Source organism: Genypterus blacodes, unplaced genomic scaffold, assembly GCF_046128005.1.
Source record: "Genypterus blacodes isolate CSIRO-AG114 ecotype Tasmania unplaced genomic scaffold, CSIRO-AGI_Gbla_v1 ptg000015l_1, whole genome shotgun sequence".
NCBI lineage: Eukaryota > Metazoa > Chordata > Actinopteri > Ophidiiformes > Ophidiidae > Genypterus > Genypterus blacodes.
The window spans coordinates 6,222,501-6,246,530 of NW_027466829.1; the positions used below are offsets into that span (position 1 = coordinate 6,222,501).

General features: G+C 46.6%; 4 protein-coding genes and 1 long non-coding RNA gene across 5 annotated transcripts in view; 1 reads left to right on the top strand and 4 right to left on the bottom strand.

Annotated features, from left to right (window-relative positions):
• LOC143015696 (voltage-dependent calcium channel subunit alpha-2/delta-4-like) overlaps nt 1–5,465 on the top strand; it is a 29,808-nt gene extending 24,343 nt beyond the window's left edge. The window contains exons 28-40 of the mRNA XM_076169752.1: nt 29–90; nt 513–527; nt 745–789; nt 1,014–1,076; nt 2,430–2,500; nt 2,864–2,942; nt 3,019–3,071; nt 3,187–3,242; nt 3,701–3,721; nt 4,107–4,224; nt 4,419–4,534; nt 4,618–4,700; nt 4,985–5,465. Of these exons, the coding sequence (XP_076025867.1) occupies nt 29–90; nt 513–527; nt 745–789; nt 1,014–1,076; nt 2,430–2,500; nt 2,864–2,942; nt 3,019–3,071; nt 3,187–3,242; nt 3,701–3,721; nt 4,107–4,224; nt 4,419–4,534; nt 4,618–4,700; nt 4,985–5,086 (884 nt within the window). The 3' untranslated portion in view covers nt 5,087–5,465. The remainder of the gene's footprint in view (nt 1–28; nt 91–512; nt 528–744; nt 790–1,013; nt 1,077–2,429; nt 2,501–2,863; nt 2,943–3,018; nt 3,072–3,186; nt 3,243–3,700; nt 3,722–4,106; nt 4,225–4,418; nt 4,535–4,617; nt 4,701–4,984) is intronic.
• LOC143015746 (uncharacterized) lies at nt 4,004–4,761 on the bottom strand. The gene is made up of 3 exons (XR_012965470.1): nt 4,608–4,761; nt 4,359–4,509; nt 4,004–4,215 (listed from the first exon to the last, which is right to left on the bottom strand). It is a non-coding gene; the product is annotated as an uncharacterized LOC143015746 (long non-coding RNA).
• A 101-nt stretch (nt 5,466–5,566) lies between the features above and the next one.
• afg3l1 (AFG3-like AAA ATPase 1) lies at nt 5,567–12,345 on the bottom strand. Its single transcript, XM_076169762.1, has 16 exons — nt 12,082–12,345; nt 11,135–11,219; nt 10,883–11,004; nt 10,641–10,790; nt 10,459–10,530; nt 10,225–10,349; nt 9,864–10,137; nt 9,368–9,505; nt 9,126–9,279; nt 8,950–9,057; nt 8,730–8,855; nt 8,423–8,533; nt 8,199–8,314; nt 7,913–8,113; nt 7,629–7,823; nt 5,567–7,411 (listed from the first exon to the last, which is right to left on the bottom strand). Exons 1-16 carry the CDS (start codon nt 12,211–12,213, stop codon nt 7,169–7,171), a joined length of 2,352 nt encoding a protein of 783 aa, XP_076025877.1. The 5' UTR covers nt 12,214–12,345; the 3' UTR covers nt 5,567–7,168.
• A 159-nt stretch (nt 12,346–12,504) lies between these two features.
• urahb (urate (5-hydroxyiso-) hydrolase b) lies at nt 12,505–14,353 on the bottom strand. The gene is made up of 4 exons (XM_076169795.1): nt 14,243–14,353; nt 13,723–13,892; nt 13,424–13,559; nt 12,505–13,346 (listed from the first exon to the last, which is right to left on the bottom strand). The coding sequence occupies exons 2-4, from the start codon at nt 13,857–13,859 to the stop codon at nt 13,257–13,259; spliced, it is 363 nt and encodes a 120-aa protein (XP_076025910.1). The 5' UTR covers nt 13,860–13,892; nt 14,243–14,353; the 3' UTR covers nt 12,505–13,256.
• Nucleotides 14,354–15,034: 681 nt separating this feature from the next.
• On the bottom strand, nt 15,035–23,010 carry LOC143015724 (uncharacterized). The gene is made up of 8 exons (XM_076169784.1): nt 22,819–23,010; nt 20,999–21,071; nt 19,765–19,815; nt 18,481–18,671; nt 17,260–17,373; nt 16,946–17,067; nt 16,104–16,155; nt 15,035–16,009 (listed from the first exon to the last, which is right to left on the bottom strand). Exons 1-7 carry the CDS (start codon nt 22,988–22,990, stop codon nt 16,117–16,119), a joined length of 762 nt encoding a protein of 253 aa, XP_076025899.1. The 5' UTR covers nt 22,991–23,010; the 3' UTR covers nt 15,035–16,009; nt 16,104–16,116.
• Between the last annotated feature and the right edge of the window lie 1,020 nt (nt 23,011–24,030).

Consider the following 24,030-nt stretch of genomic DNA (forward strand, 5'->3'; position numbering starts at 1 on the left):
TGTGTGTGTGTGTGCGCTCTATTTTTAGCCGTCGGGGTGCAGATGTCCTTGGGTTTGCTGGAAAAGAGGTTCTGGTCCATCGCCAAGCAGGTGACCAAGGAGAGACACACACACACAGATTTATTGTTTCTGAGGATATCTCCTCTCATTCATTCAGTCAGTGATAGGTGAAGAAGAGCTCATATATTTCATTTAAGGAGCCGTTTAACTACTGAGGAAGAGTTCATGTGATGTATGTGTCAGGGCTCAGGCTCACAAGTTATCAATCAGCCCCTCATCTGACCTGATCGTCTCCAGTCTGAATCACATCAGGTTCTGTTGTTTTGTTTCACACTGGATGTGCAGGGGTCGATGATAAGTTGTGAGTCTAGTATAGTATGTATGAAAATGCTCTCTACCTAACAACAAAATGTAACAATGATCATATTAATATGTGTAATTATTTCTATATATATAATTATTATCATCTCATTTTCGTTTTTTACCAAACTATCACAATGTCCATGTTCCAGCCCAGCGACACAGACGTAAGTGATCCAGCAGGAGTGTGTGTGCATGTGTGCGTGTGTGTGTGTGTGTGTGTGTGTGTGTGTGTGTGTGTGTGTGTGTGTGCGTGTGTGTGTGTGTGTGTGTGTGTGTGTGTGTGTATGTGTGTGTGTGTGTGTGTGTGTGTGTGTGTGTGTGTGTGTGTGTGTGTGTGGAGGGCTGTCATTCAGCTTGAAGTGTGTCTGTTGTTCCTCACAGTGTTCCACCATTGAAGGCGTTTGTCCTCTGAGCTGTGAGAGCGCTGTGAGTACCACACTGCTGCTTCCATTCAGTCTCTCTGCTGACTTGGTGTATCTAACAATGAAACATTTGTTAACATTCATTCAGTCTTAATATCAACCCCCTTTAATTAGAAAGTTAGAAAGAAATTAGAAATGAGAAATAAATCAAAGTAAAGAGACTTTATTGTAGTCCAAACCAAAAATCATTTAACTTCTCAGTCATTCACGCCTCTGCTTCTCATTCAGGACCTGAACTGTTTCCTGGTGGACAACAACGGCTTCATCGTGCTGTCCAAAGAGAGGAACGAGGTAAGAACCCCCCCCCCCCACACACACACACACACACACACCAGACCGGCCAACCTCTGGTGGTCAAACCATTAATAAACGTGCTCAGGCTGTGATTTCTCAGCAGCTATTTGGATTCAAGTGCGCATGAACAACATCTGGATGGGAGACGTAGGATTTGTGGGTAATTGTGGTCTTAATCTGTTTGAGCTACATTAGCAGCTGAAGGCAACATCTGCTGCTCCTCCTCCTCAACCGACTGTGGACGAAGGGCAAAACAAGAGCACAGACATTTTATACTGGGGGTAGATATTAATATTTGAGAGTAAAAGAATGACATATGCACTAGAGGGCAGTGTGAAGGCAGAGAAACCAGATACTCCTCTCATGTACTCTTATTTTACTCCAGTGTTCCTGAGCTGAACGTACCTGGATGCTGCAAATCTTGTGTTAGAAATCAGGTGAACCTCCCCGTTAATCTGTCCGCTTGCTCCTATCGGATGATTTACTTTAACCACCATGACAGGCAAATAATGTCTGACATTGGTGTGGAAATGTACCATGAAGGAGAACTGCAGCTCCTAAACACACACACACACACACACACACACACACACACAGTAACTCTAAACTAGGAGTCATTTAGTGTAGCTGCTCATTCCTCATCATTTGCATGCTCCCTGCGGCCCGGCGGAGCGGACAGTTTGATGAAGTGCCTCCTGGATGTTTTGCTGAGCTCCGGACTTTGCAGGAAGTTTGTGGGAATGTTTGCGGAACGTCCTGTCTGTGAAGGTTCTGCTCGCTTTGTGTTTACATATTTAATCAGAGGAGAGACAGAGTCATGCTGACTTGGAGAAAAGCAGGACAGAAAAAGTGTAACGTGCGGAGGAAACAGGAAGTCTTTGTGATCAATGTTCTACTGCAGCACTCTGGATGTTAGCAGCTACTCGGATATACAACACAAATATCCTGCTTTAATTATTCAGAGAGCCGATCCAGCCACAGCACATCGTGTATTCACCGTGTGAAGAATCCTTTTAACGGGATGGAGTTCAAGCTCCCTGTGTAGATGTTTGTGCTTCTCTTCAGGTCTGCAGGTCTTTGAACGCACCCTGATGGATCCATGAACACGTGTTAAAGCCTCTAAAGCTCCTCTACAGGAAGATAGAAGTTTAGTTACATACTAATATGTTGACCTCTGACCTTTGACCCTGAGCCCTCTGCATGTTGTCATGGATCTCTCCCAGTTACACACATAGACAGTTCCACCATGGAGACTCTCTCTGCTCCTCAGGCTCCATCGTACCTTAAAGAGCTCATCAACCTCTCACCTTATTATTATTATTATTATAGAAACGTCTCCATGTTTTCCAGGTTGGACGTTTCTTTGGTGAGGTGGACGGTTCTGTCATGGCCTCTCTGATCAAGATGGGAATGTATAAGAAGTACGTGATCAGGTTGAATGTTTTTCTCTCGCTCTCTCTGTATCCCCCTGTCTCTGTCTCTCCCTCTCTCCCTCTCTCTCTCTCTCTCTCTCTCTCTCTCTCTGTGTCTCTCTCTGCCTCTGTCTCCCTCTGTCCCTCTCTTTGTCTCTATCTCTCTCTCTCTGTATCTCTGTCTCAGTCTCCCCCTCTCTCTTTCCCCCTCTCTCTCTGTCTCTCTATCTGTCTCTTTGTCTCTCTCTCTCTCTCTCTCTCTCTCTCTCTCTCTCTCTCTGTCTGGAGGTTTGATAAGGTTCGAGATTTAAGTTTAGATTTTTTTGATTAGTTTTAAATGTTGGATAAAGTTTGTTTTGTTCTTCCTTGCAGAGTTTCTCTGTTTGACTACCAGGCCATGTGCAGGAACAGCCACCACCATCACTCTAACAGCGCCCGGCCTCTGCTCAGCGTCAGTATCAAACTGTCACTTCCTGCATTCATGAGGAAAATGACATCATGATTGAACATTGTTTGTCTTCTTGCAGCCTTTTTACACCGCCTCAGCTCTGCTCAGGTGGTTTTTCTCCAACGTACTCATGTGAGTGTCTGCTTTAGTTTTCCATGACTGAATGAATGTGTAGTTCTCCTGAAAGCTTCTTGGATCTCAACATCAGCTTTTGTCTCTAAGAGGAAGTTGTTCTGTTCCACTGCAGGTTCCTGTTGGACTTGAACCTTTGGCCGCTGTGGCACTCTGATTACTTTGTGGACGGTAAAGCAGCAACACACAATATTTTCTCTTTAAAACCGCTTCCTCATTTTCATACATAACACATCCTTTGTGTATCGGCTGTGGAACATTCTTCTTCACGTAAACGTTCCACCTACTTTCTTTTATGAAATATAAAGCTTTAAAACCTCAGAAGCTGAAGTCACAGAAACGTGAATGATCTAATTACCATGATTTAAGATTTTTATCACCAATCCAGAATCAAGAAAATGGTTGTTTGTTAGATTTGCCATAATTTAAATGCATTTGTGTTTGATTAATCCATGTTTGCCAAAATTTCAAAATGCTCCAAAGATGCTGCGGATATTGGAACAAACAGTAGAAGAATTTTTGAGATTTTTAATTCATGATGTCACTGTTTATGTCCCATTAACAAAACGTCATCGTCATCATCATCATCATCATCATCTTTGTGTGGTCTCTCCTCTTCATCCATTCAGCAAAGGCTGGTTACCATACCAGTGAGTACATTGTTTGTTTGTGCGTGCGTGCGTGCGTGCCTGTGTGTGTATGTGCGTGTGTGCGTGTGTGTGTGTGTATGAGCCTCAGAGTGCACAAATTCTGAGAGCATATGAAGTGACAGTAAACATCCTAAACATTTCATCTAAATGTTCACATCACAAATCCATGATGTCGCTCTAACATGGACTCAGTGAGACAGGAAACTTTGTTAAAGGAAGTTTCAACTTTCTATGACATTTGATTTATTTTTAGAATAATTTGTCATTTTTTTTGCAGTGTCAATCATTTGGTTTCATGTTGATGTTAAGTTTTAGGTGTGAAGTGATTGGTTGAGATGTGATGACGTCCCCCATATTGATTGTGTATTGATTGTTTTGTTGTCAGGTCACAAACAGAAGAGGGTGGAGGCGTGGCAGCCATGTGACACAGCATATCCTGGCTTCATGTACGACGCCTCCATCAGGGAGGCAAACAGCCTCATCAAGTGTGGACGCTGCCAGAAGTACGACACACACGTACACACACACACACACAAACATATAGTATATCCACATAAAGTTTCTCACCTCCTTTTTCCCATTTTTCTATTCTCTCATTCTTTCCCTTCACCTCTTTGTTGTGTGTTGTGACTCGTACCTGAGTACCTGAGGCAGTGTGTGATTGGTGATGGTTGATGGTTGATGTGTGTGTTGTCAGGATGTTCGTGGTGCAGCAGGTCCCGGACTCTAACCTGGTCTTGGCCGTGACTCAGGCGGACTGTGACTGTTCTCGTCAGTATCCGCCCATCCTGCTGGAGGCCAAAGAGATCAAATATATCCTTCAACCTTCCCACTGACACAGGAAGTGATGTCACTGATTGCGGTGTGAGTGCTGTGTTTCCTTAACCTCAGTGAACATAACGCCACGGTCAAATGCAACAGGATGAAGTCGCAGAAGGTTCGACGCCGTCCAGAGTCGTGCCACGCTTACCACCCAAAGGTCAGGAAGCCGGGGAGGACACAAGGAGACAAGTGTTCATTCTTTATTCAGAGGTTTCAGATTCTGAGGTTTCAATCTATCATTTAAAGAAACATTTTTGTTGTAATATCTCCCCAAAATAATCAGTTATTGATTTCTACATTTCAGGTCAATGCAGTCTAATCACTAATCAAACATGTACTTTGTCATTTACAACTGAAAATACTTTTTTTAACCTTTAAATCACTCAAACCCTTTTAAAATTTAAAGCTTGTCTTCTTATTCATGTTACATCTGTCCCACAGGAAGACGCAAAGGATTGTGGGGGGGCGTCGGCCATCTCCCCATCACTCCGCCTCTTCTCTTCCTCTCTGGTCGTCTCATTGGTCCTCTGCCTCTGGAGGTAAACCAGCAGCAGCCAATCAGGATCATTGGAGGACACAGAATGTCAACGTTTTCTGACGACAAAAACACTGCAGAGGAAACACACTGCCCTCTGCTGGACGAGAGCTTTTTGTACAGATAAAAACTTTAAGCACAATTTGTTTTCAGCAAAAGGACAGATTATTATTGATTAGAAATCAATCCTCCTGACGGTGACATGGAGAAGGTTTCAGGTAAACATGGACGCTTCAGCAGCTTCTGTTCCTGACGTGTCGGGCAGCAGGACGCCACATGTCAGGGGTCAAAGTGTTTGAAAGGTTGTTCTTCTGACTGAAGAGGAAATTGCTGACGCTACCCCAGTGCTGCAGAGCAAGGCAACGCTAGTCCTGTTTCCATTTAACTACAGCAACATGTCTGCGTTGGTGTGACTGTGCTCAAAGGGTTGTGAGAACTCACAAGCAGGAAGAAAAGGATTCTGGGATTTGTGTTTATTATTTGAACAGTTACTGTTGCTCTGATCAACAACTTTTTTTTTTTATTACATTTGACTCTGTTGTAGTAAACTTTATTATATTCTGGGGTTTTTTCACTTTAAAATTATTTTTCTTCTTTACGATCAAATAAAATGAATTTATTTCAAAGTTCAATCGGGCTGTTTGCGCGCGCACACACACACACACAGAGCTTCTTCACCTCCATTTAATGCAATAAATACAAAACACTCAGTTTGTTTCACCCTGTCAATGTTCATGACCAGGAATAAAAAGAAATCAGGTAAAAACATTCTTTCTGAGTTGCAGAGCTTTTTAATGTTGGTGGGACTTTTCTTTTTTTTGGTTGACAGATCCACAATGAACTTAAGTAAAGGGGCTTAAAAGCTTTTAATATGAAGGAATGCGAGAAATTATTGAATAGAAAATTTTGTAATTTGAGAAAATTAAGGAAAAAGTCACAAATCCAATGCAACAAATGAGTCAAATGAGGGAATAAAAGGATTATAAACGATGTGTGTGTGTGTGTGTGTGCATGATTACAGATGTAAGGTTGTGATTTGTATCTCCATTATTAAAAAATACACATTTATTTCCTCTTTGTCTCCTTGCAGATGGGCTGAGACACTTCTTTCATTTTCACATTGAAATAAAATTAAAAATAAAATCATCTCAATTTAGCCAAAATCAATGAATTAATCAGCCAAGAAATTGATTACCAATTATACACCATATATATATATTCATCTAAATCAAATCAATCAATACTTTCGAGGTCAACTCTTCGTATTGTTGTCTTTCTACTGGGGTTTTATAAATTCTTTATATTTTAGGAGCGAGTTTGTGAGACTTGAGTGAGGTTGCGCTCAGACTCCAGCAGGGGGCGACAGTGAGGCTTCAACTAAACAGGAACTCTCATTGGGTGCAAACAAAAACAATAGAACACAAACTAAAGTGTGGCTCTGATAATCTACAGCTAACATTTAATAACTCAGATAAAACTGAAACAAAAACTAAAAGGAAATAAATCAAAATGGCAAAAACGCTGCCGTTGTTCTCCAACTCACTCAAAGTTCATCACATAATAAAAAGCTACAGCGCCACCGTCAGGCTGAACACATCTGACACATTAGACTAAAACCCCATGAGGTCAGAGGTAACAACACGCCTGCTGCACAGCACACGCGTGGAGCCGTACATACACCTCTCCTGTCCCCCCCTGACCTCTCCTGACCTCTCTCCATCTCTCAATATTGATCAGGGAATAAACAGATTTAGTTTAGAGAGCAGCTTTTCCATTCCTATCTCCTAAACTCAAAGACAGACGGCTCATCAAGGTCAAGGGGTCAGATTATAAAAGTCAAAAGTGGACAGAGATGCAGGTTTGGGTTGTTATGGCAACAGAGAGAAATGTTCTGGAGGCCAAAACCTGGACCGAGTTCAGACACAAACACTGTTCAGGCGTCACGCTGTACCCGGGCTGATCCTGGATCCAAACCTGGCTCTGCCCTGTGTGAAGCTCCGCCCCTCAGGTTGAGTCACGCTGCTACCTTTAGTTACAAACTGGGTGAGTGACCTGTCAGTCCAGTTCCAGGTCCCTCTCCTCGTCTGAACCTAGACCGCCTGCTGCTTGTCCAGTTTGGGGCTCCCCTCCTCTTCTTCTGCTGCTGCTCCTCCTCCTCCTCTCTCCTTGTTCCAGTCCTTCAGGCCTTCAGGCAGACTGGTGTCCTCCTCAAAGCTGCCCGTTCCCTCCACAAACTCCTCGTACGTAGACTTCTCCTCAAACGGCCGTGGGCCCAGCAGCTCCAGCATGTCTGCTTTGTCCAGGACCTCCTTCTCCAGGAGACGCTTCCCCACCTGAGGACACAGAGACACATCCATGTAAGACAAAGAGAACACACACTGATGCAGGTTCAGATCAGAACAGAGAGACGACCTGCACACCAGGAGCAGTTAGGGGTTCAGTGCCTTGCTCAACAACACTTCAACAGGAAACCTTAACCGCTCAGTCCCTCTGTACTCCTGTGAGAAACCTGGACAGCACCGAGGACACTTAGGAGAATCCTCCACTCACCATCTCCACCAGCTCCTTCTTGTCCTGGATGAGCTGCAGCGTTCTCTGAAACGCTCGATCCACCAGCGCTCGCACCTCTGCATCGATCAGCTCGGCCGTGGCTTCGCTGTACGGTTTCTCCAGGACCATCTCGCCCTGGCGCGGCAGGTCGAAGGACACCTGACCCAACTTATCACTCATCCCAAACTGCACCACCTGATCAGGAGGGAGAGGAGACGGTTAGACACAGAGCGCTTCATCCCTCTGTCCTGATCCGGTGCTGCTCTGTGAGGCTGCTCTGTTACCTGAGCGTAGGCCGACTGTGTGACCTTCTTCAGGTCGTCCTGAGCTCCTGTGGTGATCCTGCTGAAGAACACCTGCTCGGCCACGCGGCCCCCCAGCATCATACACATGCGGTCAAACAGCTGCTCCTTGCTGTACAGGTACTGTTCTCTGGGCAGGTACTGAGCGTAACCCAGACCCTTCCCCCGCGGGATGATGGACACCTGAGGACACACACACACACATTTTACAAGGTAAGAATTCAAATTTTTTTTGAATGTGACACATTTGATGTTGTCATGTTGTCACCTTGAGCAGAGGGTCGGCGTGTTCCAGGAACCAGCCCACGATGGCGTGACCGGCCTCGTGATACGCCACCGTCTTCTTCTCTGTGGGCTGCAGGACCTGAGTCTTCTTCTCCAGACCTACACACAACCACACACACACAACCACACACACACGTTTAGACAAACACTAACACAACAACACTCAGCCTTCCTGTGGCTGCTTAGACAGGAAGTGAGGCGTCTCACCCCCGATGACGCGGTCGATGGCCTGCTCAAAGTGTTTGGCTTTGACCGACGGGTTCAGGTGTCTGGCGGCGATCAGCGCTGCCTCGTTGCAGACGTTAGCGATGTCGGCTCCTTGACGACAAAAACACGGGTCAGTACACGCTTCACACACACACACACCTGAGACTGACTGACTCAAAAACACACTTGATGATTCCACAGATGGTTAAAGGAAATCCAACACTCCAGGATCTCCTCGTCACTAAAGTAACACCTTTAATCACCGTGGAAACATTAAATTGCTATGAACGGCGGTGCTGTGACGTACCGGTGAACCCGGGCGTGGCAGCGGCCATCTTCCTGGCCACAGCGTCTTTGTCCAGAGTGGGATCCACTTTGATGGGCCTCAGGTGAACTTTAAAGATGGAGGCTCGGCCTTTAATGTCTGGAGGACCTGAGGGGGGAGAGGAGAGGAGAGGAGCGACTCGTGTTAACATGGTGACTGATCATTTCTATCACAGGAAGCTGCTTTATGTGTCGGACCGTACCGATGAAGATCTGCCTGTCGAACCTCCCCGGCCTCATCAGAGCCGGGTCCAGGATGTCCGGTCGGTTGGTTCCGGCCAGAACCACAACGTTGGTCGCCGTGTTGAAACCTGAAGAAACGAAGGGTTAAGACCTGAAACACCAAATGGATCTGTGGCTCTGAGGAGCAGAACCTCACCGTCCATCTCCACCAGCAGCTGGTTCAGAGTGTTCTCCTGCTCGCTCTGACCGCCAAAGTTCCCTCCTCCTCTCTTCCTGCCCACCGCGTCGATCTCATCGATGAAGAGGATGCAGGGGGCGTTCTTCCTCGCCATGGCGAACATGTCCCTCACCTGGAGAGACGACAGCAGACTTTACATTAGCGCTGCACATTTAAACAGACTGCTTCCATCCACAGCTCATGCTCCTGTGTTTACACACCCGGGCCGGGCCGACGCCCACAAACATCTCCAGGAACTCAGAGCCGTTGACGGTGATGAAGGGCACGTTGGCCTCGCCGGCTGTGGCCTTGGCAAGCAGAGTCTTCCCTGTACCAGGTGGTCCAGACAGCACGGCCCCCTGTGACACACACACACACACACACACACACACACACACACACACACACACACACACACACACACACACACACACACACACACACACACACACACACACACACACACACACACACACACACACACACACACACACACACACACACACACACACACACACACACACACACACACACACACACACACACACACACACACACACACACACACACACACACACACACACACACAGAGAGAGAGAGAGAGAGAGAGAGAGAGAGACACAGAAAACACTCAAACAATCAGGCAGTAGTACTTTGAGAAGAATAAGCCACGCCCACAACCCTTTGGCGGGCCCTGCCTCATGTGTGTGTTTGTACCTTGGGGATTTTGGCTCCCAGGTCCTGGTACTGCTGCGGGTTCTTCAAGAAGTTAACAAACTCCAGGATCTCCAGCTTGGCCTCCTCACAGCCGGCCACGTCCTTGAACTTCACGTCGATGTTGTCCTTCATCATCTTGGCCGTGGACTCGCTCATGCTGAAGGGCCCGCCCCTCCCGCCGCCACCGAGGCCTCCTCCCATCAGACCCCGCCGCAGTGGAAAGAGCAGGATGGCGATGAGGAGCAGGGTGGGGATCATGTTCATCAGGAAAGAGCTGAGCAGAGGAGAGACGATGGAGCGGTGAGTAAGAATCCTTCAGCAGAACAGGACGTGATGAAGATGAACCTGAACCTCAACCTACCCGTCGCTCTCCCTGCTGTAGACCACGGTGGTGCGGTGCGACGGCTCCAGGCCCAGCTCCATGTGCGCCCCCTCCAGGTTCCTCTCAAACGTGTCCACACTGCCGATGTTGAACCAAACGTAGCTCTGGAGATCAGAAACACAAACTCATTAAAGAGAGGAGCCTGAACCTGCATGTGAGGATCTTTACTGTAGATGTGAGTCAGTAAACATGTCAGGTTTGTTCCTCTCTCACCCCCTCGGTGTCGGCGCCCGGCACTAGGACCACGCGCACAAACTGTTTGTTGACGACCTCCAACCGCTCCACCTGAACAGGAAGTAAGAAAGCCAAAGGTTTGTTTAGTTTAACCCTTTAGTCTGGTGAGTCCAGTCTAAGGCTGCAGCTCTGCCATGTCAGGTTAGTTTCTTGCATCTCACCATGCCTCTGCCAAGGTAGTGGTGGACAAAGTCCTTCCAGCTGATCTCCCTGCCGTCGTCTCTGAAGTAGAAGTAAAGCATGATGGACCCCACGCCTGCAGCTGTGACCGCCATGTAGCGGAACTCACGCTCATCCCAGGGGAAGTCGCCCTGCGGACGCAGAGACACAGAGACACGTGATGTCACGTCTGAGCGCCACAGCTCAACACGCTAAAAACACACATGACGCCTTCTCCTCCTACCTTCTGCATGCGGCTCCACCAATCTTTTTTTCCTCCTCTCTTCCCTCCTCCTCCTCCTCCTCCTTCGGCTCCTCCTCCTCCTCCTCCTCCTCCTCCTGCTCCTCCGTCACCTCCTTTTCCATCTGAAATCATTGGTTTGATCAAACATTGGACAATATTAGACATTTCCACAGAATCATTAAAGCTGACTGATGGGGCGCCACCTAAAACCTAACGCCCTGATGTGTGTGTGAGGGATCAGGATGACCTCACCTTTGGGTTCACTGGAGCAGAGTCGTCGCTGAATCAACTCCAGTCTGTGACACAACAGGAAGTGAGCTGGAGCCAGAGGAAGGTTCTGGTAACGAGTGGAGAAACACTGTTAGTGCACTGAGAGTGTACACACACACACACACACACACACACACACACACACACACACACACACACACACACAGTAGACTGAGTAGGGGGATTCTCTTCTCTAAAGACTAAAACATGTTTCATCTTCCATCAGGGGAGCCTAAAGTCTTTGAGTCCAGAGGCTGAAGGGGTCCAGCAGCTGGACCTGCAGGCCATGTGGCGTTCATCAGGCTTCATCAGGTCAGATGGTGCAGAGCAGCAGGAGAGCAGCAGATTCAGGGCCTCACTGACTGAAAACATCTGAGCCGGTAGAGAAGCTTCTGCTGCTTCACTTATGAACCTTCACAGCAGCAGACTCCACTTCGTTCCTCCATTCAGAAAGTGTCCGTACCTGCATGTTCATGTGTGCTAATGTGTGAATAATGTTCTTGTTTGTCTTATCTTAATGTTAAGTTAAGAAGCCAGAGCCTCTTCAGACTTGAAGGATTTTGTTTCATGATGATGATGACGATGATTCTGAGCTTCTTCTCTTCTGTACCCTTGACGCTAGCCGCCGTTTGGACAGAGTCACAAGTCACCCGGATCCGCAGCTCGAACATTTGCTTTGTTTGTTTGTCGTCGGTTTCCAGATCAGAGCGTAGTTAGTTTATCACTGTGTGAAGCATCAAACACTAACGAGTTTGTAGTGAGGTTTGGTTGCGAGTCTTGCTAGGTCAACCTGAACTGTTGGACACGCAGTTTAGATTAAGTTATTAATTCCAATCCAGGTCAAAAGGACTCTGGTTGACTTTAACAGCCTTCGTCACTAAATGTTGCTTTTAAACGCGTCCATGCAGACTCGTTCCCCTTCTACTCACCCACAGAGCCGCGCTCCTGTGGCCCGTGAGGAGGTGGCGTCCTGCCGGCACGCTGGAGAGCAGAGACGCGGCTCCTCCAGGCCGACGAAGGTGCAGAGCGGCCGCGGAAAGAAGCCTCAGCAGCTGCGACATCCTCCCTGTGCCGCCTGGCCGCTTCACTCTTGAACTGGGGACAGTGCAAAACTTCCACTGCGTGACGGAGCCTGCGTGTTATTGAATAAGAGCATCGGCGTCAATAATGTCAACTTCATGGTGATGTAAAGACTAGAGTGCTTCCTGTTACAATGCCTGATCAAAATCGTTTAATAAGAAAATTAAAAACTCTTGATGCCAAACTTATTTGCCAAATAAAATACCGTTTTATCGCAGATTGTGAAACGCCTTTTAATACAGTGTAGCAGAAAAACCTCTTTCGGTTCACGATATCTTTATTACAGTCAGGCAGAAAAGGAGAGAGCCATGGGTCCTCATAGCACACCCGCTCTCTGATTGGTAGAGAAAGTCATCTGACCTGAGTCACTATTCCCAAAACGATAATGCCGCCGCTCCTCTTTGGTCGATTTCTCACATACAAACGAAGAATGTCCGTCTGTCAGCACAACAGGCCCGACCACGAAACATCAGTGTAGAAACATTGTGATAATAAAACACAGCAAATTCAACATTCACAAAATAATTGTTTTAAATGTAAATATTTTATTCCAAAGTAAAAATCCAAAGAATTGTCTTTAAATTGATTTATGTTGCTTTATTATCAATAATCAAAAATATCCAAGAACTACTTCCAAACAATCAGTGTAGCGTATTTCCGAGCATGACGACTACTCTGATTAAGGCACTGAATCAATTATTTGTTTCATCATAATTGTATTGAGAGGAACATTAATAAAAGTATGCACACTGAGTCTGCAGCCCCTCTGATGCTGGGACACAAACATGTCTATGGATCCACTCACTTATGGGTGGAGGTGCATAGATTCATAAGAATGCATTTTCGCACAGCAAACTTTATAAATTATTGTCTTTTGTACGTGTTTATTTAATTCAGTAAACTGAGGAAATCTTCAGAACTAAGTCTCCAAAATGTCTGCAGACACACAAGGTACCCCTCAGACCTGAACCTTAAACCAGAAGCAGACGGGCTGCTGTGAGGCTGAGGTTCCTCCTCAGGGAGATCAGCTCCCCTTGTAGGTGCTGTAGGAGAAGCGACTGAGCAGCAGAGGGATGTGGACCTTCTGTGGACCGTCTGTGATGGTGAACACAACCTGCACAAAAACAGTGATAAGGTAAGGTAGGATAAGAGTTGTAATGGTGAGAAGCAGCTTCATGGAGTGAAGCTCACCTCTATGTAAGGGTAGAAGGAGTTGTGTCCCAGTCTCTCCCAGTACGGCCCCGTCTCAAAACGAAGCTTGTACATGCCACCAGTGAAAGCATCTGGGCTGATGAGTCCTGGGCAGCGACCATCTTCATCTGTAGTCCTGAAAGATCATTAGAACCACTGAGTCATGCGACTAACTTCATCGCTTAACTTTGACGTTTTCTTTCCTTCTATTCTTCTCTATTTTTGTGTATCCTTCCCTTCCTTCGTCTAAAACCTCTTTCCCTTGCTTCAGCTGAGCAGTGTTGGGGTTTGAGACCTACTCGTATGTCAGCAGGTTCCAGAGCATCAGTTTGGAGTCGAGCCGGTGCAGGCTGAGCTCCATATTCACCGCCGGGACGCCGTGGCAGGTGTTGAGCACGTGAGTAGTCAGGGGGCTGGGCTGTGCTGCCGCCATCATGTGACCACCAGACTGAACCGCCGGCAACCTCAGCTACAGCATTTACATCAGAGAAATGATCAGGACCATCTTATCAACTGCATTTCATTGTCTTGTACCTATACTTTGCTCAATGACAATAAAGTTGAATCTTAACTAATCTAATCTAATCAAATTTCAGAGAAGAAACTGTCCATTGTTCAATAAATAACGGTTGTTGACTTTGTTTTCATTATTATCCTCATTTTACAGCATTTTGTCATAGTTGCCTCAAAGCTTTGCACAGGACTGCAGATACATGTGTATATAGTTAATATATGGATATTTACGGACATTCAAAGTAAATCTAAGAGGTTTCTGCTGTGCATGTGACGACAACAATCAGCAGCTGTGATGTTTCTTACCTCTTCATGCCCCTGAGCAGTCCGTCTCCTCTAACTCCTCTGACCCGCTGTGCAGGCTTGGCACCCAGCAGGCTTTGCGAACAGACCCATGGTGTCAAAGGTCCTCCTGGCTGCAACAAAGCAATCAAGGCAGCCGAGCGAGCGGGGAGATTCTCCTCAGTCAACAAGATAACCAGCTTTAATCACAGTAACATACAACGTAATCTACTGATTTAATTAGAACATTGAGGTAAACACTGTTCTGACCAGAAACAACTGATCATCTGATTTGATAAACATCCAGATCAAAGGGAATGTTTTACTGATTTAATGTTAATGTGATCTGCTTTCTGTCACTGCAGCATGTTATTGTTTCCCTCGTCTTGTTTTGCCTTATAGTGTGGACAGCACACCCATGTGGCCGCCTTCAGCACTGCACAGGTACGTCAGCATGGATCTGATCAGGTTACTTAAGGTTAAAGACTAAAAATAAAATAAAAGCATCATCAAATAATAATGATGGGAGTAACAGAACTGAAATGACAAAAAAATCCAAAAACTGAATGTTTCCACACCTCACATGCAGAAGGGAGAAGGACTTTGGCTCTCTGGATTGATCTGAAGAATAATAAATAACCGGACTGAGGGAATGATCCACCGAGCAGCCGTGAGTGAACACAACTTACCCTGACCTTTGACCTCTGCACTCTCAGCGGAGAGATCGTTACAGACTTAGATCATCAAACTCATGACAGATATCAGATGACACGACACATTAGCATCAGAGACGTAAACACAAACACATCTAGGTCGCAATATTTTATGAAAATAACTTTACTACAGTCACAAAGTAACAGCTACATTCAGACAGAAGCAGAAAGTACAGTGAAGCAAACTAAAAACTATTTTACCTGTTAAATTTCACTGTTCAAACATTTTAGCCACTAACCCAAGTGTTAGCTAAAGGTACACAATCTAGTTAGCTAAAATGAACTCTAAACTACTCTGAACCAAACCGTTTCATGTACTAAATTGAACTGCTGAACTGTTTAAGCTATTCACTGAACAATTAACTAACATGAAACAGTTTTGTCAGCTAAACTGAGCGGTATAAACTATGAGCTGACCTGGAGTGAAGACCACGTCCACATGAGTCAGATCCGGTTTACAGCATCACACAGATGAACTTGAGCTACATGAGGCTGCTAACAGACAGGCGGACGCTTACATCCCTCACATATATCAGATACAGACGTTACCTGACAAACCAGAGGCAAATCCCATGATAATAAAACAGCATTAATGACAAGGAGCTCAAAGTTTACACCCCAAACAGAACCACCACCCGCTGGCCACATCCCCAGGGTTACTATAGGATAGAGATCCATGACAACATACAGAGGGTTCAGGGTCAAAGGTCAACATATTAGTATGTAACTAAACTTCTATCTTCATGTAGAGGAGCTTTAGAGGCTTAAACACGTGTTCATGGATCCATCAGGGTCCGTTAGAGACCTACAGACCTGAAGAGAAGCACAAACATCTACACAATGAGACGACAAACACAGAGTTCAGACATGAAGCAGATGAAGATCTTTCCATGTTGTCTCCCTGAGGTGTAAATGGTTTGTTGTGTGGGCCTGTAAAGCCCTTTGAAACAGGAGGTGCCGTGTGGATGAGGACAGATCCAGGTGGAGGACAGACAGTCCAGCGTGGTCCCTGGTGCTAACAGGTCCTCACTGCTTCCATTCCGACTGTTAACTGCCTGAGCTTCTGTTCCGGAAGGATCTGAAAAGCAGAAGAAAGTCACAGTGACGTCCAGGGAGCAGCACTGTGGACGTTCATGTAAAGAGCATGAAAACAAGTTTAAACACATCCAAACCTGAGCTCCAGCATCACAGATCATCCTCCAGCTCAGCACGATGCTGTCTTATCTGGAAGCAGACAGAAAGACACACTGATGACTGAGAAGTTCTGAGCCTGGTCCGTCTACAGGGCTCCTACGCAGGCTGGGAAAAGTATGGAATTTGGTTCGAGGTTCAGCTTACAGTTTAATCACAACCTCAGCAGTAATATGGGCTCAAGATCAAATGACCCAGTGTCGTCAGCACAGAAGACTCGGAGATAAAGGAATGAAGAAATGAAGTCCGGTCCCAGGCTCAGAACTTATCATTACATCTTACTTATTGAAGATCATGCTCATCATCACTGCAGCCACTGCATCCTCATCCTCTCTGGATCTACCACATTCACACACACACATTCACACAGGCATATTTGCAACTCACACAACTCTCATTTCCTTTTCACAAGCACACGCACATGTAAATTCCGCACAGAATCTTTTATTCCCTCAACCACACACAGTGTGTTGCTGCCTATCAGAGGAACAATGCAGGAGATTAAAGGCCGCCGTGTTCTCTCCTCCTAGATTAATGAGGCTGCTTGGCTCTGGCAGGCAGGTAGGAAGCCTGCAGGCTAATTCTATATCATTATGTTTCCCTGTAAAGACACAGCGTCCCTGAAAGCACCACGCCATCAAACCAAACGAGTTGAGCTGGAGCAGTAAACACGCAGAGCAGAGAGCCTGCAGGCCGATCATGGAGACACAAAGGGGCAACGAGGCAATGTGTGTGTGTGTGTGTGTGTGTGTGGGGGGCGGGGTACATTGATTCAGAGGGGGCAGTTATATGATGTCATAGTAGGTGTGGCCTTTATATTTACCCTGGGGGGGTAGCAGGTCTGGTAGTGCGGCAGCTCGTCTTCGCTGGCCTCTCCTGGTTCAGGACTTTCTCTCTCCAGACTGCTGACAGAACCTTGGTGAGGAGAGTTGCACACAATGGAGTCTGACACACACACACACACACACACACACACACACACACACACACAGGTATTACTACAGTTGTGTGGACATTGCACGTTCCACAGCATATGATGTTTCTCTTCTCAGCAGGGACAAAGGACTCAGGTGTCAAAGTTTACATGAGGTTAAAGGAGACAGAATGATGAGCAGCACCACAGGACAACGTCTCTACCTGAGCTGTCCTTCCTCTGTTTGTCCATTTTGTCCACACAGTCCAACAGGTCATCAATCTGAACCTTGATCACAGTCAGCTCCCTCTTTATAGCCAGCAGCTGTGACATCTTCACTGCACAGAGAGAGAGAAAGAGAGAGAGAGAGAGAGAGAGAGAGAGAGAGAGAGAGAGAGAGAGCGACCATGAGAGCAACTTCACTCCTGAACTCTGTTTAACAACTGAAGCCTTCGAATCTAATCTAATCTAATCTAATCTAATCTGATCTAATCTAATCTCCCTGTGATGGGCTGCAGTAGAAACCATTCAGCCTCCTAACACACTGGTATAAACCGTTCTTACTTGTCAGGCTCTATAAACTGGGAGCCCTGATCGGCTCAGCTGGGTTCTAGCAGGGACGAGACCCCGCGGCACAGAAGCTTTTAATGAAGAGACCATCTGCTACCCTGCAGCACCCCGGGGCCCGACCACCAGACCGGCCGCCGCACGGGCAGGAGGGAACGTGCTCAGATGCTCCTGTAGGCGCTGAAGTGTGTTGAAAATGGATGAAAAGGGAACACGACTGTCATGGTGCCCTTAAAGCATCCATGATGAGGGTCTGAGGTTTCAAAGCTTTACTGCAGCCGGTCGACCTCTAACCCCGAGGCCGATTGACTTATTTCGCTCGACTTGTTCCTTTGACTTTCCAGATTTGGAGTATTTTCAGAGAACCACACTAGCGCCCCCATGAGGCTGTGGTGCTCATTAGCACATTGATGTTGTTCGCCACTATCTTGTGGATTCTCAAATAGAACTGTGATCAAACTCAGCTGGCAGCCGGTGTGATGTCGCCTCATAACGTGAGGAAGCTGAGAGGATGTTGTGCAGATCTACATGCAGGGCGTCGTGAGGACAAAAATCAAATTTCAGAACATCAGCACTCACAAGCATCTGCAGCAAACCTGCTAAGGCTGCTGGGAAAATACAAGCTGTGCATTTAGAGAGAAGTTGGACCCAAAGGGGAGCAGGGAGAGAGAGGAACAGTAACAACCATATCTTAACCCTGGAAGACTTCAACCATGGGATTCCTCTCAGATCTCAGACATCTCTGCATGAATCAAGCTCATGAATTCAATGATGTCACGCAAATTTTACACAACCGCTATGTGTGTGGCTCAGAACTTATCAGTCAACCCTTTTGTGAAGATCCTGCATTGTTTGCCTGCTTTGTGTTCATGTCTTACGTTTTGTCTTACTGCTGGTGGGGGAGGAGGAGGAGGTGTTTGTGTTGTTGCCCCTGCTGGTTGCTCTGCTGCTCTTCATCCTCAGCGCTGCTGGGGAGGAAGATGTAGAGGAGGGGGATGAAGGACGAGGCCGTTTGATGGGACTGGGATCCTCTGAGACCAAGACAGGGACACGCTGGTAGTCAAACACCCTGCAGGGGAAAAGACACACCAGGTTTAAACACACAAACACACACACACACACAGGAAGGAAGGAGGGAAGGAAGGAAGGAAGTCAAAAACATATCGTCCTTGGTGGAGGTAAAGAAGCAAACAATCGCTTTTCAGCCGAGCTTCACCTCTGAGTTTATCTGAAGTGTTCACAGCTCTGTGTGTGTGTGTGTGTGTGTGTGTGTGTGTGTGTGTGTGTGTGTGTGTGTGTGTGTGTGTGTGTCTGTGTGTGTGTCTGTGTGTGATGAAGAGTATTCATGTTTTCCCTCCTCTGACACAGACAAGACATCTCCTCTATCGCTCCCTGCATCAATTTGAAGCTGTCAGTCAAATCTCAACGGTCTGATCGGACCTCAACCACAGTCGCCGCCATCCACATGCTGGTTACAAAACAGGGGGAGGAGCTTAAAGGACTACGAAGCAGAGTGCGACTGGTAATCTGCTGGAGAAGATAAATGGCTCAAAGAAAAGAAAGTTCAGGCTCAGGATCGTCTCTCAGTAACAGCAAAGATGATTTGTTTGCGATATGGAGTTTTTTTCCCAGCATGCATCAGCTGTGAGTTTGGAGGACTCAGTTGGTGGCATTGGTTGAGTGAGCAAAAAGAGAATCCCAGGTTGGCAGAGGAAATGATTTATAACACAGCTCCTGTTTCCTGAGCCGTCCACACTTTCACACCAGATCCCCCAGGAACGCAGATTTCCCAGCATCCTCTCCTCTCCTCAGCTGTTAGTTAGACTTTTCTCTGGAATCTGCTGACTTCCTCGTGAGCACAAACCGCCGTGTCACCTTCACTTTAACAGCTCCTCCTTTCCTGCAGCTGAAATGTTTGTACACATTATGCATCATTTCCTGTCCCCTGGGTTTGCTGAAGCATGCTGAGCCTCACCGAGCTTATTAACCCCTTCAGCACCAGCAGATCCACTCCCAGGTTTGTGATACTTTTAGTTTGAGGCGTCTGAAATATAAGTGATCACTACAAAAACAAAAGTGGAAGTCTTTGCTGTAGCAATGGGAAACTGAAGGAGGATAGTTACTGTCCTTTGCCAGTAAATGTGTTGTTCGGGCTGTTGTACCTGCTGTGATGGTCGCCATGGTAGCGGTGGTACTCAGTCCCATAATCAGATCTGAGGAAGAAGAGAGAGAAATGTTACAAAGCTGTGGATCAGAGGCACAGCAAGCACATACACACACACACACACACACGCTTTACATGTACTATATGTGTGTGCGTGTGTGTGTATAGTACACACCCAGTACACCCAGTATTACATGTGGTACACATCCTTTACACACAAACACACCCTACACACTCAGTACACACTTGCTGTGAGGTTTATGGAATCCACCGTAACATTCTGACTTCACATTCTGGTGAAAACAAACATGACACCAGGAGGAAGTGACAAGCTGAAGGGGAAGTTCTAAAACTTGATGATTGTTTTGTTTTGTTGTAGCTGACGCAGGAAATCAGGAAAACAGCTTTGCCTAATTATCTCCAATCAGTCATTCCGTTAGAGAGAGAGATGGTCGTCATGGCAGCATCCAGACAACAGCACAGGGCACATATGGCTTCTGTTTGAGTCCAACAACAAGACCTGGAACTCTCTGAGCATGAAGTACTACAGTTACTTCATCAGCAGTACTAAGAGTTTCAGAACTTCTTCTTCTTCTCTCAGATCTGTACTTCCTTTGCTTTGGTCTGGATGAGAAACTGAATTGGAGTGGTTCAGGGAGTTTGCTGATATAGGTAACTATGGAGGTGAGGAAGCGGTGGAATGAGATTAATCTGCTCATAGAACAAAGAGACGTCCTCTGCTGTGGAGCTTGAACATCTGGCCTCATCTGGCCTATCAGGAGCCATTATGATGTGTTTTTGCTACCAAACAGGACAGAAGCTGAGAAAAGAACAGGGGTAACACACACACACACACACACACACACACACACACACACACACACACACACACACACACACACACACACACACACACACACACACACACACACACACACGCCTCCTTGCTGCCGTGTTTTCCTGTCTGAACAGCAGGTTGTGTTCCAGATGGTTCCGCCTCTTTCTCTGTGTTCTAATCAAAATTAACACAAAGCAACTGACAACTACAAGGGAAAGAGGCGGAGCTCAGAATACTCAACATTCATCAGTGACAAAAAGTGTGTCGAGTACGAGGAGAAAACTTTAAGACACGCTGCAGCGCACAGACAGCACAGCGCCCCCTGGAGGCAATAAAGACGCTCAGTGAGATCTGACTGTAGCAGCAGAGTGGAGATAAATAAATGCATGATCACCTGTCGGGGGCGCCGCTGCGTCCCTTAGCTGTCGTGGTGCGACCGGCTCTCAGCTGGACGTTCATGGCTGAGGCTGAAAAAAAATGAATGAAAGTGTCAGATCTGGTTAGCTACTGAGACAGAGCACACACACACACACTCACACACACACACTCACACACACACTCACTCACAGTGGGCTCAGCCGGCCACCTTAACGAGCGACCTCAGAGTCTAATTGGCTTCCATCTGCCAGACAGGAATTAATTTGCACACACACACACACACACACCTTCCAATAACACTCATAGGTGTGTGCGTGAGAGAGAGAGAGAGAGAGAGAGAGAGAGAGAGAGAGAGAGAGAGAGAGAGAGAGAGAGAGAGAGAGAGAGAGACAGAGAGAGAGACAGAGACAGAGACAGAGATGGAGATCAGGACTTAATGGTCGCTCTCTCTCCTCTCTCTCTCTCCGGTGCTTGTTTACCTTTTTCTTCACACAGGCGACAGAGCGTCTAACACTAACTAAACTTAACTCCAAACTGATGAGGTAGAATGTTTTCAGGTCAGAAGCTTCTGTAGTGCAGCTTTAAGTACGTCTAGGCGATGTGTCTGTCTCTGTCTGCAGCACTGAGGCCTCTCTGTCTGTCAAACTGTGGCAGCAGCGCTTCACCTCCATCCACCCTCACCTGAAGCTCTGACATTGGGCAGCGGTGCCGTTTGCTGCTGCTTGTAGGACGTTTACTCTGTGAGCTTTCCCGTTTACCGCTCACCATCTGTTAACCGCTGGGGCGCCTTTCATGGATAGAGCTGCCAGGTCGCCACGACGCCGGCAGCGTGCTTAAGGGGCGATTACGGCTGATTACAGCTATTTGCCTGCTTGTTGGTTCACAGTGTTTGGATTGAGCTTTGGAGGAGAGAGAGAGGGCGAGTGAGAGAGGAGGAAGGAACAGAGAATAGAGTCATGACAGCACCACTTCACACCCGCACAAACAGGCTGTGTGTGAACTACAGCAGGAGCCACACAGATGCTGACTGATGTTACAGGGAGGACCACTTCACATCCAGCTGCAGTTTGAAGCTACAACAGTAAAAAGGTAGAATGGAAAAACTCAAACTTGGCTTAAAGGTTGTTACGCTCACGTGAGAAGGATTCTGAGCAGAGTTGATCAACTAATATGAAATAAATAAAGCACATTACATTATGATTACTTTGTAATTCACAAAACAGATCACTAAGAGGACTTCCAGGTCATTGAACTAAAGACCATAACCCAGACTGTCCACTGAGTGGCGCTGTTCTACTGGGAAACCGGAAGTGACAGGAATGAGAGAAGAACAGGAGCCCTCCTGACAAGAGCCATGTATTATATGAGATGCTGACTGCCAGAATGAGCCCAGAATCCTGAAAACATGCATCATCATCATCATCCTCCTCCTCATAGTCCAACAACAATAAGGACTCTGTTCTGCGCTGAGGGATCATGTGGAGGTTTTTCTACTTCACTGCATTTCAGTTTCATTTTTAAGGCTGAAGTTTCTTTGCAGCTTCACTTTAAACCTCAGGTTTCAGCTCCATGACAGGACAGAGCTCTGCATGTCCCAGACTGAAGAGCTCTCTGATCACTCTCTCTCTCTCTCACGCACACGCACACACACACACACACACAGAAACTAACAACAACAAATAAGAACACACATATACGTGAAGCCGCAATGAAAACCGACACACAACACTTCTACTGAATGTCTCAAGCACACACATTATAGAAGAACAACAACACATCATAATCTCTCCTTGTGTGTGTGTGTGCGTGTGTGTGTGTGTGTGTGTGTGTACTCACGCCTAGCTCTGTGACAGCCGCTCCTGAAGAGGGTCATCACAAAGTGGAACAAGGGAGAGAAAGAAGGATAGACTGAGAGACTGCTGAGTCTGTGTGTGTGTGTGTGAGAAAGAGCGAGAGCAAGAGAGCGAGAGAGCGAGAGCGAGAGAATTCCGGTATGGCAGTGGGTCATACCATCTTACACAGCAATGAGGGGGGAATGGAGAGACTGGCTCATCTCCCTGCAGTGTGTGTGTGTATGTTGGGGGCTGACCGAGTGAAGAGTGAGTGCAGAGTGAGAGGGGAGAGGGAGAGAGAGAGACAGATGGTGGGGGAAGACGAGAGGAGTGAGTCATTAAGCTGCAGTCCTTTAGGTCAGAGTTCACACTGTGATGTCGCCCTGAGGTCTCAAAGCTCTCATTCTGTGCTATCTCGCCCCCTAGTGGATGAGGACGTGGTTGCGCAAACTCCAGGTCCTTGTGGTCTGAAACAGGAGAGTCGGTCTTCCAGAGGAGAACCAGATGTTTCTTGTAGGCTGGAAGAAAATGACGAAGAAGGACTACTGCAGTCCAGTTCACCAGCTCAGCTTTGGTTTAGAACATTTCTGTACTGAATTGTTGTGACGGTTCCAGATTTATTGTGTATTGTATGAGATATGTATTATATGAGATGCTGACTGCCAGAATGAGTTCAGCTTAACAGGAAGTCAAAAGTATCATTTTCACATCCGTGTTTGATAGAAGAAGAGTGCAGCTGGCTGGAGCCTCGCAGCCTCAGAGCGTGACGGCCCAGCGTCCAGCTCACTCCAATCAATCATTACAGTTGAATTAAAACTGTCATATCTAATTAAGATATGATGAGGAGCTTGCTTAATTAGCTTTTAGTAAACCTCTGTCGGCCTCCCAGCATGCATTTCAATGAGAATTTACCCATCAGACCTCAGCTGTTCACAGGAGGGACACCAGCCTCATTAGCATAACTAGCACAACACTGCCAATATTAGCACAACGTCTCCATACTCACTAAGTCCATAAAAAACACATTCAACTTATCCTTCTTTATGAAAAAACCTTGATGCAGTGTGTGTGTGTGTGTGTGTGTCTGTGTGTGTGTGTGTGTGTGTGTGTGTGTGATTTGTTGCTTCATTCCTGATCATGTAAAACAATTAAATAATTACAGTCCAGCCCGTAGAGTCTTTGTTTAACTCTTATTTTTAAACTTGTTGATGCAGCA